The sequence below is a fragment of the Microcebus murinus genome, chromosome 22, assembly GCF_040939455.1.
Source record: "Microcebus murinus isolate Inina chromosome 22, M.murinus_Inina_mat1.0, whole genome shotgun sequence".
Lineage (NCBI taxonomy): Eukaryota > Metazoa > Chordata > Mammalia > Primates > Cheirogaleidae > Microcebus > Microcebus murinus.
The window spans coordinates 4,296,946-4,311,690 of record NC_134125.1 but is presented as its reverse complement, the minus strand read 5'-3'; the positions used below and the strand labels follow the sequence as shown (position 1 = coordinate 4,311,690).

At 57.2% G+C, this 14,745-nt stretch overlaps 1 protein-coding gene across 3 annotated transcripts in view; it reads right to left on the bottom strand.

Moving 5' to 3' along the window:
* Positions 1 to 14,745, bottom strand: part of SCARB1 (scavenger receptor class B member 1) — a 62,510-nt gene that overhangs the window by 27,233 nt on the left and 20,532 nt on the right. For all 3 annotated transcript variants that reach the window (XM_020282946.2, XM_020282947.2, XM_075996442.1), the window contains exons 2-3: positions 1,319 to 1,476; positions 671 to 812 (exon numbers count right to left, since the gene is read on the bottom strand). In XM_020282946.2, coding sequence (XP_020138535.1) covers positions 671 to 812; positions 1,319 to 1,476 — 300 coding nt within the window. The remainder of the gene's footprint in view (positions 1 to 670; positions 813 to 1,318; positions 1,477 to 14,745) is intronic.

Genomic DNA, 14,745 nt, shown 5'->3' with positions numbered 1-14,745 from the left:
GCTTTCCTACTGGCCATCTGGGATTTTGTTTGGCAAGTGCCAAGCAGAGGTTGCTTACGTGAGCAGTCCCCAGGGACAGCCCTCAGTGCTGAGTCTCTAAGGGGCTTCCCTGGCTTCCCTTCACGTGGGTTGTCACAACTCGTCGTCGGGGGAATTAAGTGTGTCCTGTGGGACCCCACTGGGCGGGTACTCTGGAAGCCTGAGCCTGGTATCGCCCAGACCACCCCGGCACCTGTCCCTTTGCCAATGGTGCTTTGGGCCCTTCTGCTGTGACAAGTCTCAGCCATGAGTGTAATTATCCTGCGAGTCCTCCAGCGAATCAGCGGCCCGGGGTGGGTGGGGACCCAGCACCCGCAGTAAGCAGTCAGTGAACGCAGAACGGAGGCCTCGCCCACCCCTCCCCGCGCAGCCCGCAGCCCGGGCACCTGCGTCTGCAGATGCCAGAGTGGTGGGTTGGAAGGGAAAGGAAATCACTCTGGCCAGTGTGTCCTGACGGGGACAGGTGGCCGTGCCCCGGAGACTCGGCCGTCAGCTGGGGTGGCAGGGCCAGTAGCTGCCACACTCTCCCCCGGGGACTGCCCTGCACCCAGGGGCCAGGCAGGGAGAGAGAGGGAACCCCCTCGGGGAGTGAGGCAGGGCGGGAGGCGGTGCGGGCCCCGGGCAGCCTCACCAAGACCATGATGTTGGGAATGACGACGTAGTCGCTCTCAGAGCCTCGGGACTTGGCGGGCTGGAACTGGTAGGAGCGGTACTCGAGGAAGGACACCGTGTCGTTGTTATTGAAAGTGATGTTGCTCTTGTGCCTGAACTCCCTGTGGGGGGAAGCCACTGGGTCAGCTTTGCGGGGACGGACCCCGCAACCGGCCTGCAGCACCTGCCCGGGAGCCAGGGGCCTGGGGTGTCCACCACGTCTCCGGGTCAGCAGGCCCCTCGCGTGAGCGTATCCAAGGCCAGAATCAGGGTACGGCTGTGGCACTCAGCCAGCACGTTCCACAAACAGCTGTCCCTGCACGCGAGCCCTCCCAGCCTTCCACCCCAACAGGGTTTGGAGGTGGGTCCCTGCTCCTGGTGGGGTGTGCGTGTCTCCCCCCCACCCCCCTCACAGACACAGACACACACACACACACACACACACACCCTCCACCCACACCCATGTGCCTGGTGCTGCACGGCTCCAGGAAGAATTTCCCTGGCTCTGTCACTTCCCCTTCTGTGCCCCGCCCATTTCTGGAACAATCTCTGGGGCTTAGCATAGCAGACCCCCATCCCGTCCACTCCCAGGGCCCGCCCCCGCCCGGCCCCGCCTGCATGGCCTCACCTGTACACGTAGGGCCCCCGCTCCTCCACCTGCGGCTTCTGCCCCCTAAGGACCCCGTCGGGGTTGAGCACGTTGAAGAAGTAGACGGACAGGTAGAAGGGCACGGGGATCTCCTTCCACATGTTGAAGGACAGGCTGCTGGGGTCGATGCGCACGTTCTGCAGGGACAGGACGGCCGCGCGGTGAGGAGGTTGAGCACCTGCACCCCTACACAGCCCGGGACAGCCGCCCGAGCCCGGCTGGGCGGGGGCGCCGCGGGAGGGGGCCCTGGGGACGGGAGGTGGTGGGAAGGCCCTTCGTGCACAGGGCTGTAGCACCTCAGTACACGGAGCTAAACAGGTAACACACGAGTGCTGTCATTTCGCAGATGTGTCTTACTGGTAACAGTCAGCACCCGCCAGGGGACTGCGGCCCGCAGCGTCTAAAGGGGACACTGTAGCTCAGCAGCGGCACACGGCACCCTGCAGAGCACGGGCTCCGCGTAGTCACGTGGATCATTCGTTCACTCAACAAGCACGTGCTGGGCACCTGCCACGTGCCTGGCCCTGATCTAAGAGCTGGGGAGAGGAGAGGGAAGGATCCCATCCCAACTGTGCGGAGCTTTGCCGCACTGCGGGAAGGCAGTGCTGAAGGATTAGGGGAAAACACACACCGCGCGGAGAACACGAAGGGGTGGAGGGGGCAGGAGGAAGAGGAGGAGGAGGAGACGATGACTGAGTATGAGGCAGTTGCCAGGTGAGGGAAGTGTAAACAACACGAACCGGAACCCAGACCTAAGCCGGTGAGGGAGGCCAACACATGAACCTGGGGGAGAGGGCAGTTCCGCAGAGAGGCAGCCGCAGTGCAAAGGCCCTGAGGCAGCGAGGTGCTTAAAGGGAGTTTGTGGCTGGCAAGGAGGCCGGCGTGGCTGGAGCTGAGCGTGTCAGGAGAGGAGAACAGAGACATTTGCCATGAAAACCAGAAATACAGAAATTGATAGGAAATCTCTGGATTTATAAAGCTTAGCAAAGAATTAGTTTTCTTTTTTTTTTTTGAGACAGAGTCTCACTTTGTTGCCCAGGCTAGAGTGAGTGCCGTGGCGTCAGCCTGGCTCACAGCAACCTCAATCTCCGGGGCTCAGCGATCCTACTGCCTCAGCCTCCCGAGTAGCTGGGACTACAGGCATGCGCCACCATGCCCGGCTAATTTTTTGTATATATATTTTTAGTTGGTCAATTAATTTATTTCTATTTTTGGTAGAGACGGGGTCTCGCTCAGGCTGGTTTTGAACTCCTGACCTTGAGCAATCCGCCCGCCTCGGCCTCCCAAAGTGCTAGGATTACAGGCGTGAGCCACCATAGTTTTCTTAAAAGGCTGAAACAAACAGGTCTGAAGTCCACCTGGCCTCTAACCCCAGCTCTGCTCATCTGGGTCTGCGGTTCCCTGCCCCAGCGTGGCAGGGAGGTCCCCCAACCCACCTGGTCCCCCCCCACCCCGGCCCAGCCACACCTCTGGCCCCTCAATTCCCACACCCCTCAGAGCCCGGGTGGGCTGGGGCGACCCAGCCCATCAGAGGCCCCATGTCGCAAAGCCAGGTGGCCAGGCAGTTGCATCACCTCCCACCTTCTTTCGAACACAGCCTTCCAGGACAAGGGCAGCCACCCCCCACTGTCCCTGAACAGCCAGAACCGACAGGCAGAAAACCTGGGTGTCGCTCCACTGGGCCACTGGGGCAAGTCGGTCCCTCTGAACCTCAGTTTCCCCATCTGTACAATGGGGCTAGTGACACCGTAGGCACAGCTGTGTCTAGTTTGACCTCGGTGGCATTTGAGTAAAGAAAGTTGAATTCATTGCCAAGGATTAAAAACTGGGAGACTTCACATAAAAGCTAGATGTCAGAGTTTTCTCAGAAAAACCAGATCATCAGAGACTTGCCTTCACTTGTCACGACTATTTATTGCCAGACATGTCCTCCCACAGCCGTGAGCACCACAGGATGACCTCATAACCTGGGCGGCCACAGGTGCAAACCCAGGTGACAAATAAGTATGATGCCAACAGCAGCAGCAGCCTCCCCGGCTGTGCCCAGCGCTGCCGTCCTCACTGTGCTCGCCCCCACCGGCACCATGGCCTTGGAGGCACCACTGTCGCTGTTGTTATCCACAGTTACAGATTAGGAAACTGAGGCTGAAGGATTCTAAGAGTAGTTTGGGGTCCGGGAAGGCTTCCTGGAGAAGGTGGCAGGTGAGCTGGATCCAGAGCGGCCCCGCCCCCTCGGCGAGCCCCCCAGTGGCTCTGACCGCAGCCCACAGGTGCCAGCTCCACCTCCCTCCAGCTCACAGCCCGGGTCGGTCCCGCCTCCACCCGGCCTCCAGGCCTCTGCCTGGACAGCCCCGCACCCCTGGGGACCCTGCTAACCGTAGGTCGGCCCCTTCCCCTATCTGGGGGGTACATCCCTCCCCATGCCACCTCCGAGAGGCCCCCCTGGCTTCCCCGTCTGCGGCACCCAGCACCTCCCGACACACTGTGCCCTTTGCCACACTAACCAGGCCCGAGAGGATCTGCGATTGGAACGGCCTCCCCCACGCAGAACGTGCGAGGGCTGCCGGCGGATCGCTGAGAAATCCTGGCGCCTGGACGCCAGTGCGTGGGGGAGACTTTGAATGAATGAATGATGAGTGAATGAATGAAGGGAGACTTTGAATGAATGAATGATGAGTGAATGAATGAAGGAGCCTCCCCCTTCGCTCCTAAGCTCCCTCCCCAGAGCTCAGACCCAACACGGCTCCAGGGAAGGGGACTTCGGAGTCACCGGGACGCTGAGCTCCATCCCTTCCCTTCCACTCGTGCTGGGTAGCCCCGGCCCAGGCCCCTACCTGAGCACGGGGCACGGCCACGTGTACCCCCGAGGGGCTCTCAGGAAGGACGGACGCACCTGTCTCCCAGGACGGGCCCAGGCCCCCACCTGAACACAGGGCACGGCCACGTGTACCCCCGAGGGGCTCTCGGGAAGGACGGACGCACCTGTCTCCCAGGACGGGCCCAGGCCCCCACCTGAACACAGGGCACGGCCACGTGTACCGCCAAGGGGCTCTCGGGAAGGATGGACACACCTGTCTCCCAGGACGGGCCCAGCCCAGCCTCGCTCTGTCCACAGTCTGTCCACGCGGCCCGGCCCAGAGCAGGCGGGTAGGAGGGAAACCCACACGCCCCCTTCCCTCCCTCCCTCAGGTCCCAGGACTCAGCCCTCCTAGGTAAACTGAGTCTGAGACATGCTTGGTAACAGGAGGCCCAGCACCGAGTGGGGTGAATCCAATCTAAGGCCCTGGCCTCCCAGAAATGACCTGACCCGGCTGGTAAAAACGGGCCGCGCCACAGCCCCGGGAGCGGCCCAGGTGAGGACACCAAGCCCCGCTGCCGGGTCAAGTCCCACCCTGCTTCTACGAGCCAGGTGACCGGGCACTTCCTCACCCCCAGGCCTGACCTGACCCGGCGGCCGCCACCCTCCAGTAGAAAACACAGCGTCGGGACTTGGCCCCCGAAGAACGCACCGGGAGCATCAGCACGAGCCATGCGGTCTCACCTCCACCACAGGGGGCGAGGGACTTCCACAGTGACAGGTACAAGCAACGCCTGGGTTCAGGTGGCAGGTTCCCAGGTGTGTGCACATGTCCAGCCCATCAAATTGTCACATTAAATGCATGTGGGGTTTTGCATAGCAAGTACGCCTCCGTGAAGCCGGTCTTACAAACCAGACAGACCAGTCCCCGCCACTGCTCCCTGCCCGGCCGCGTCGCTCAGCACACGCAGCGGGTCGAGGGAAGCCTGGGGACCGCAGAGCCCCTGCGCCTTCCTCACGGCCCGGCTGCTCACCCGGGCTCCGGGACTCGCCCAGGCCAAACCCATGAGTCACAGGACCCGGCCTCACGCTCGCTCTCTCTCTCTCTCTCTCTCTCTCTCACACACACACACACACACACACACACAGAAGAGGCTTCGGGGCCCCGGGGTCCAGCCCGTTCACCCAGCACTGCCCACGGGGACTCCTCAGTGACCACATCTGCCCCTTCCGACCAGTGACCGTGAGCTGAGTCACTGAACCCCCGAGCCTCGGTTTCCTCATCTGTGCAATGGGCACAAGCACAGCGCCCACCTCCTGGGCCGTTGTGCCTAGAACAGCATCCGGCAGGTCCCGGGGCGTCTGGAGGGTCAGCCGTGAGGTCGCCTGGCATAAAGTGACCCTTCCTCCTCTGCCCCGCCCCCACCACGGGTCAGGGACAGACTTTGCCCGCTGTGATCGGCGGGACAGCTCCCCTAGCCACACCAGACCAGAGGCGACCGGACCGGCAGCTGATTAGATAACAGTGCTGGCGACTCAGCTCGCGGCCTTTCGCCCAGCATGGCGGATTCTGTGATTCTGTCCCCGAGCCCCCCACCCAAGGTCAAAGATCACAGCCCTGGGACACAAAGTTGGGAGAGAGTGCCAGGATGAGCCCTTGCTGAACGCCACCCCCTCCCATCCAAGCAGACCTTTCAAGCCCATTCCTGGGCAGCCGGGAGGAAGGCTGCCTGGAGGAGGCGACAGGTGAGCTGGCTATTTGAAAAAACGAGCTGGGCTTTGCCAGGAAAAGAAACTGGGCAGGGAGCGGCTGGCGGAGGCCGCAGCCTGTGCAAAGGCCGAGGAGCCTCTAGGAGGTCGACCTGCCTGAATGTCCACTGATAACGAGCATGATTTTAAAGCGATGAAGTACGGAAATCACCTGGACACCCATCAACAGATAGTGCCACTCGGCAACAGCAGGGCACCAGGGACCAGTAAGTGCCGCCGCATGGACGGACTTCACAAGCCATGCCCTAAGTGAAAAGCAAAAAAACAAAAACAAAAACACCAGACAGAAAAAGCTACACAGTATGCGATTCCATTTCTATGACATCTGGAAAACTCCGGAGCCGGAAGGCAGATTGGTGGCTGCCAGGGACCGGGCAGAGGGAGGGGCCGGTGTTAGCTGGGGCAGAGGGGACAGTCCAGGCTGGTGAGAACGTCCCGTGCCTGGATTTTGGCTGTCACACAGGTGAGGCGTATATATGCGAAAAATCTCATGAAATTATACACTTAAAAAGGGTGAATGGCATGGAGGTACCTTGAAAAGATCATGCTAACATTTGTAACAGTTTCACTGAGACATGACCGGCATGCCCTACAATTCACACACTTAACGGGCACAAGTCAATGATTCCAGTACAATTCACCCATTGAAAGTGCACGATCCAACAACCGTCAGTGCACTCACAGAGCTGTGCAACCTTCACCACCGTCTAGTTCCAGAACACTTTCATCACCCAAAACAAAGCCTCATGCCCATGGCAGTCACTCCCCAGTCCCCAGCCCCTGGTAATCATTAGTCTACTTTCTGTCCCTATCGATTTGCTTACTCTGGACTTTTTATAAAAACAGAATCATACAAGCCTCCGCTTATATGATTAAACACGAGCAGAGACATAAAAGGCCCCACCCACACACGGCTCCTCTCAACCCATTCTGTTTTGTGCCTGGCTTCTTTTGCTCAACTTAATGTTTTTGAGAGTCACCCTTTTTTTGGATGACTGGCCTTCCACTAGTCAGTGCAGTGGATTCCGGGACTCCGGCCAATCCGTCCACCTGCTGCCGGTGGATATTTGCGTGGCTTCCGGCAGGGACTATTCTGAACCAAGCTGTGATGAAATCAAATTGCGCATTTCAAATTGCACAAATGACTCAGTAGAGGTGGTTTTTAAGAATAAATAAATGAAACACTTATGACGTGCTATATTTACTACTATGAAACAATCTCCAGAATATTTTGGGTAAAAAAAAAAAAAAGCATGGCCGGGTGCGGTGGCTCACGCCTGTAATCCTAGCTCTCTGGGAGGCCGAGGCGGGCGGATTGCTCGAGGTCAGGAGTTCAAAACCAGCCTGAGCAAGAGCGAGACCCCGTCTCTACTATAAATAGAAAGAAATTAATTGGCCAACTAATATATACAAAAAATTAGCCGGGCATGGTGGCGAATGCCTATAGTCCCAGCTACTTGGGAGGCTGAGGCAGGAGGATTGCTTGAGCCAGGAGTTTGAGGTTGCTGTGAGCTAGGCTGACGCCATGGCACTCACTCTAGCCTGGACAACAAAGCGAGACTCTGTCTCAAAAAAAAAAAAAAAAGCAAAGGATAAATATTATCACTACTTTTAAAATATAATATAATCGTATTGAGCCAAAGGCGGCAGACAAAAGCACACTGCCGCACGATTCCACATATGTGATGTTCCAGAACAGGTAAGAGTAACGTATTTCCATAGGTAAGTGTCACCCTGGGGTGTGGGGAAGACCGCGAAGGGGTGTCTTGGGGAGAAAAGTGTTTCCTGATCTGGACGCTGCTACCTCGAAGCTACATTCACTCTGAAAAAATTCCTAGTGTTGTTCCCTTCTAAGTGAGCTTTGCTATCTACATGGCCCCACATCCAGCTACTGTCCCTGCTTCTTAGCTCAGCCACGCGGCCTCCTTGCTGCCCCTTGTCTGTGCGGCCATGCTCCTGCCCCAGGGCCTTTGCACTGGCTGTTCCCTCTGCCTGCAGTGTTCTTCCCGGGGTAGCCGCATGGTCAAATCCCTCAGCCCCTGGAATCTTTGCCCACGTGCCCCTTCTCAGGAAGGCCCACCCTATCCACCCCTAAAATTCCCAAACCCCCTGCCTGCTATTTTTTCCATGCTACTTGTGGCCTTTCAGCATATGTTATAATCAACGTATTAAGTCTTTCGTTCTTCATCTGCCTCCCCTGTTAGATCCTGAACCCCCGAGGGCAAGATCCCCACCTGCTTTCCTCACCAGTGTGTTCCCAGGACCTGAGGCGGCGCTCAGCACCTCGCGGGAGCCCAGCAAATGCCTGCTGAGTGAATGAGCAAAAGGGAGACCCGAACCCCGTAATCAACAAGAAAATACCCACGGATGGCAATGCTGCACTCGCCTTTGCGTATGTTTTAAACAGCTCATACCTAAGAACGAACTTGCTCACACGCACAGAGAGTATGGCTTATTTGAGGCCCACCTTGGGCTGGGGCAACAGCCTGGTAAGCGTGTGTGGATAAGATGGAGATTTCACATACATGGATCTTCAGCTCTCCACTCCTGCCACCCACGGCACCTGTCCTGCTCCCAGGAGGCCCCTGGCGGCCGACCCCCAAGCCCCACTCATCTGAGCACCTCCTCCTCCGCGACCCTGCTCTGATCTGACCAGGATAGAGGTTCATTCCCTGCACTTGCCTCACACCCGGTGCTGCACTAGGGGTTTAAAGACATGAACATGAACAAGGTAAAGCCCCTGCCCCTGGGATGGTAGGGGCAAAGAGGGACCATCTATATCACGCCATTCAGGTAGTAAAACACTTCCACCCACTTCACCTCATTAAACTCTCAATGGCCCATTTCACAGATGCTGACGCTGAGGCTCTGAGGCCAAATGCCTCACCAAGGTCAGAGGTGCAGGAAGAGACAGAGCCCCAGGCTCTGGGGGACTGTAGCGGTCCCCCAGACCTGGGGACTGGCCTGGGGACTGTAGCGGTTCCAGGCCTGTGTCCTCACACTCCTCCCCTAGGCTGTCCCCGCTGGGCTGCCCACACAGGAGCTTCACCAAGCATTCACACGAGGGCCAGGCGGGGCCCCACCCTGTCTCCACTAAAAATGAAAACATTAGCCAGGCGTGGTGGCCCATGCCTGTAGTCCCAGCTACTTGGGAGGCTGAGGCAGGAGGATCGCTTGAGCCCAGGAGTTGGAGGTTGCTGTGAACCATGATGACGCCACTGCTGTCTAGTCTGGGAGATAGACAGAGACTTTGTCTCGAAAAAAAATCATTAACTTGACCTGGCCACTGAATCGCAACACCTGGTTCTTCCTCCAGTGGCAAGAGGAAACAGGCTCCCGAAAGCAGCACACCTCTGACCACAAGAGCCAAGAAGCCGATGTGCCCATGCGAGACCCTGCCCGCTCCAGACAGGCCAGCCTGTCACTTACTACATCCTAAATCCTAGGGACCCAGGCGTCCCCAGCCCTGCGGGGCCCACCCAGGCAGGAAGGACTCCAACACGGGCTGATCCAGTCTGGGACTCGGAACACCACACGCTTGGCTAATGTTCCAACTTCTTTTGATTTTTAAAGGACTAAGGTAAGAAGAATCAAAGAAAAGGTTTTTTTTGTTTGTTTGTTTTTGTAAGAAACCCACACATGTTGCTAAGTCAGAGAGGTGAATTGCTTAAGCTAAGAAGTTGAGTCATTCTTGACACTTCCATTCCCTCCCACCCGGCTCCCACCCGTCAGCAAGGCGTGGCGGCCCTCCCTCCAGAACATCCTTCAAATCCACCCCTGCCCCCACCGCCAGCCAGCCCCGCCGGTGCCTGCTTGGACTGGTGCAGCAGTCTCTCTGCTGTTTCCCAGCTTCTGCTCTTGCCCCAAGCCTTTTCCTCCCACAGAATCAGAGTTATCCTTTTAAGATTCAAGTCAGACCATGCCACTTTTCTGCTCGCACCCCTCCCGTGGCCCTCTATTTATCTCAGAAGATAATCCAGATTCCCAGCGGTGACCTCTGAGGTCTTGCACGATCTAGTCCCCCGCAGTCACTCCACTCGCATCTTTCCTTACTGTCCGTCTTTACCATCCGTCCCGCTCACTCTGCTCCCGTCCCGCTGGCCTTGCTGCATTCCTGAGCTGCCAGGCAAGTTTCTGCCACAGGGCCTTTGCACTGGCCTGTTTCCCCTGATGCCCACATAGGTGACCCACTCACCTCTCAAGTCTGAAGTCACCTTCCCCTGAACATTCTTCATCCACTCAGCAGTATTTACGGAGCTCTCACTACATGTCGGGCTCTGTTCCAGGCCTGGGGACTGTAGCAGTGAACAAACTAGACAAAAAGAGCACCCTTCCCCGTCACACTGCACCCATCACCCTGTCTTATCTTCCTGACATTATCAATATCAGAAATTCCTATGTCTCTGTTGACAAGTCCCCCTTCCGGCTGCCCAGAATTCAGTCATGATGGATGGGCCACAGCAGCCACCCTGGCTCGTGAGGCATGCCTGGGAATGGAAGCCACACGCAAAGAATGGTGGAGCAGAAAGATCCCCGGAGACTGGATCCCCGTGACTTCCTGGAGCCACCCCACCAGGCTTGGGTGGCCTAGTCATCGGAGAACTGTCCCTTAAAAATCACAATGAGATTCCGCACCATACCCCCAGAATGGCTAAAATGAAAAAGACCGACAATAACAAGTGTTGACGAGGAAGCAGAGCAACCATGATGCTCTCACACTGCTGGTGGAAGTGGGTGTTGGTGCAATCGCTATGGAATATCGTTTTTCCACTAAAGCTGGCAATCTCACTCCTAGTGTTTACCCCAGAGAAATGAAAACATACGTCCACACAGATTATTCACAAATGTTTACATCAAATTGAAAACAACAAAATGCCAAAAACAAGGGAATGGATGACAAATGGGGGCACATTCATACAAGGAAATGCTACCCAACAGCGAAAGGGACTGACCAGCTGATGTACACGATGACACAAGCATAATGTTGAACAATACAACCACATGGCACTCTAGCCTGGTCAACAGAGCGAGACCCTGTCTCAAAAAAATAAAAGAAAATGTTGGCTCACTCATGGCAACAGTGTAAGATGCTAACAACAGGGGACACTGGGCGTGGCTATGTGGGAACTCCGCACTGTCGTCCCAATTTGTCTGGAAACCTCAGATTGCTCAAAAATGGAAAGTTATTTAAAAACAAATAGGCTCTATCTCATGGGGCTATGGTGAATCTAAAACGTACTGGCTTAAAATAATCCGAAGTAATTTCCTTGTGGTTCTGGAGGGCAAGTCCAAAATGGGTCTCACCCTGTGCTGGGGTCAAAGTCAAGGTGTCGGCAGGTGGGAACTTCTAGAGGCTGGAGGGGAGAATCCAGTCCTGAGCTTCTCCACCTTCTAGAAGCCACCTGCCTCCCCCAGCTCCTGTCCCCTCCTCACTCCGACCTGTGCTTCTATTATCACGTCTCCTTCTCTGACCCTCCTGCCTCCCTCGCACGGGCCCTGTAAGGACATCGGTCCCGGACAATCCAGGATCATCTCCCATCTCCTTCACTTAATCGCACCTGCAAAGGGCCTTGTGCCACGGAAGGTCACATGTTCACAGGGCCCAGGAGTGAGGACGGGGCCACTGTTCAGCCAGCCACACCCACTCACAGAGCCTGGGGCTTCCTTCCCTACAGCCCCCTCCCCACCAGGAAGCTCCCCAGCGCCAGGGCAGGGGGACTTTGCCCCTGTGTGCCCCTCCCTGTCCCAAGCAGCCCCGTCCTCCCCGCAGGCAGCCCCCGCCAGGGACAAGGTGGCCCCGGGTCCCGCCCATGGGAAGCCCCACACCAAGGATGCTCGGTCTGCCCCACCCCTTTTCGGGACCCTGTTATAGTTCAGCCTGTGCTGTCCTAGGAAGACCCCAGGGCAGGACGATGGCTGGCAGTGGTACACTCTCCAGGCGGCTGCTTTAAGGCCCCTTTGTTCTTACCGCTGGGGCCTGGAGGGCAAGCCCTTCCGGGCTGCAGACGTGCCCTGTCGCCTCCTGACTTCAGAGACCGCATGCCGGCGACACAGGGGTGTCCGGAAACACAAACTGAGCCTCGCCCTGGCAAGGGCTCGGCCGGCTTCGTCCTCAGCCACACGGAGGAAAAACACCAGGAACCCCCTGCTGAGCCACATGCAGGGCCGGAGGGGTCTGGCCAAGAGCAGGCCCCGAAGCTAGCCCATCCCCGAGGGACAGGTGGCAAGAGAGTGCAGGCGGCCAGAGCCGAGAGCAAACTCCAGGGTTCTCGGGTTCCCAGTAACTTCTAGGCTGGGCTGGGACCAGGAGACAGATGTCACCAGTACCTGTCCTTTGTGCTAACCCAACAGGCGCCCGACCGCAGAGGGCTGAGGGCACAGGCACGGCGGCTCCAGGGAACTGCTGCACGCGGAGTGGCCGCCACTTCCAACCTCATCGCCAACTACGGCGTTATTTTCGGTGTGACAGTAGTGTGGCGGTGGCGCTTTGGCGGCTGTACTTGGCTTGGTGGCGGTGGTGTTTGCCACGGACCTGCCCGAGCAGCGGTTCTCAGAGTGTGGTCGCTGGGCCGGCAGCACCGGTGTCACCTGGGAAACGCCATCCTCAGGCCCAGCCAGACCTGCCGACACGGGGTGCTGATGCCGGGACAGCTAGAGGAGGACCGTGGTGGAGACAGACCACACTGGAGAGCCCGCCCTGAGGTCTGCTGAGCAGGTGAGGGTGCCCGGCAGACATACTGCTCTATTTTTTTTTTTTTTTTTTTTTGAGACAGAGTCTCACTCTGTTGCCCGGGCTGGAGTGAGTGCCGTGGCATCAGCCTCGCTCACAGCAACCTCAAACTCTGGGCTCAAGCAATCCTCCTGCCTCAGCCTCCCGAGTAGCTGGGACTACAGGCATGCGCCACCATGCCTGGCTAATTTTTTCTATATATATCAGTTGGCCAATTAATTTCTTTCTATTTATAGTAGAGATGGGGTCTTGCTCAGGCTGGTTTCAAACTCCTGACCTCAGGCGATCCGCCTGCCTTGGCCTCCCAGAGTGCTAGGATCACAGGTGTGAGCCACTGCGCCCAGCCTGCTCTATTTTTATGTTTGAAATTTTTCATACGTTTTTAAAAATCGGCTGAATGCGGTGGCTCACGCCTATGATCCCAGCACTCCAGCAGGTGTGAGGACTGCTTGAGGTCAGGAGTTCAGGACCAGCCTGAGCAAGAGCGAGACCCCATTTCTACCAAAAATAGAAAAATTAGCTGGGCATGGTGGTGCATGCCTGTAGTCCCAGCTACTCGGGAGGCTGAGGCAGGAGGATCGCTTGAGACCAGGAGTCTGAGGTTACTGTGAGCTAGGCTGACGCCACGGCACTCTACTCAGAGCAACAGAGACTTTGTCTCAAAAAAAAACAAAAAAAAACACAAAAATCACCTAAAATTTCTTACTACCATCCTTCCTCCCACCCCAAAAAACCCCAGACTGCGTCTCCCTGAGGCAGACTCCACAAACCGGGCCATGGACGGGATTTGGCCAACAGATGCAGTCTGGACCACGTGGTATCTCAAGAAATTTGAATTTGTTGATAACATCTTAAAGCCAGCAGACAAATTCCTGGTTTCTGGCTTGTTCTGAGAGCCAGGGGTACGCGCTGGTGCTTGACCTGCCTGTCCCCTCCTCCCCGCCCCATGGCCCCGCCGGGCTGCTGGCGCCGAGCTGCGGCCACTCATCAGACAGGGCCTGTGTTCCCGCTGGCCACAGGCCCCAGCGCTCCGACGTCCCACACAAACCTGCTTCCCACGTTCATGTCCCTGCACGGACCTCACAGGTATCTGAGTTTGGGATCCCTGTCCTGCAGTGACGTGGGATAAGAGCTCAGCATTCATTCAGGCATTCGTTCATTCCAACCCTGCCTGAGCATCCAACATGCCCAAAGCTGGTGCTCAGAGTTAAAGGGGAGAAGTTCATCAAGCAGGATCCTGCCCTTGGGGGGCCGAGCAGGGAGTGGGCAGAAGACACCTAACACACAAATGACTCCGGGACCCGAGAGGGAGAGCTCGGGACGGCAGTCGTACTTACTGGCACGCCGTGGCAGGCGTTAGGACACTCATGCGTGCCCAGAGGCAGGAGTGGCAGTGGGTACGGCCACTGTGGAGCTCTGCGGAACAACACCTGCTAACCGGAACATGCACGAACCCTGCTCCCCAGCAGCCCGTTCCCGGGCATTGCTCAGGAGCCACAAGAACGCGCATCCACACGAAGACCTGCCCGTGACCCTTCCCAGCAGCTTCGCTGGATGCGGCCCCAAACGGGCGAGAGTGACCAGCACACACGCTGTGGGGAGTTCACGAGACAGGACGCCACGCGGCGAGCTGGGTGTTTCTAGTTACCTGGGTATGTTCATTTGTGAAAATTCCACATGCCTGCTATGCGGCAGGCTAATGACAATGATGCTCATATTCACCAACTGCCAGGCCACATGCTAAATAAGCGTTTGACACGCACGTGGCCAGTGGCCAGTGTTGCTGCCCACCCGAGGGCCATCTCTCCCCGCTCCGTCCACTAACAGAACCCCCACTTGGTTCAAGTACTGGCAAGAAAGCCCCAAATCTCAGGAAAGGTGGGCCCAGGCTCTAGTCAGAGTAGGCCTGTGACCCTGTTCTAGCCAATGAGAAGGAAAGGGAAGTCTGTTGGAAGCCTCTGGAAAAAATTCCTCTCCCAGTGAAAGACAAAGACGTCAGTAGAGCCCTCCTATTGCACTATTCCTCCCTTCTGGCTTTGAATGATGTCATGTGATGGCATGATGTCCAGCACTGTGGCAACCATGATGAGACCATGAGGACAAGGTGAA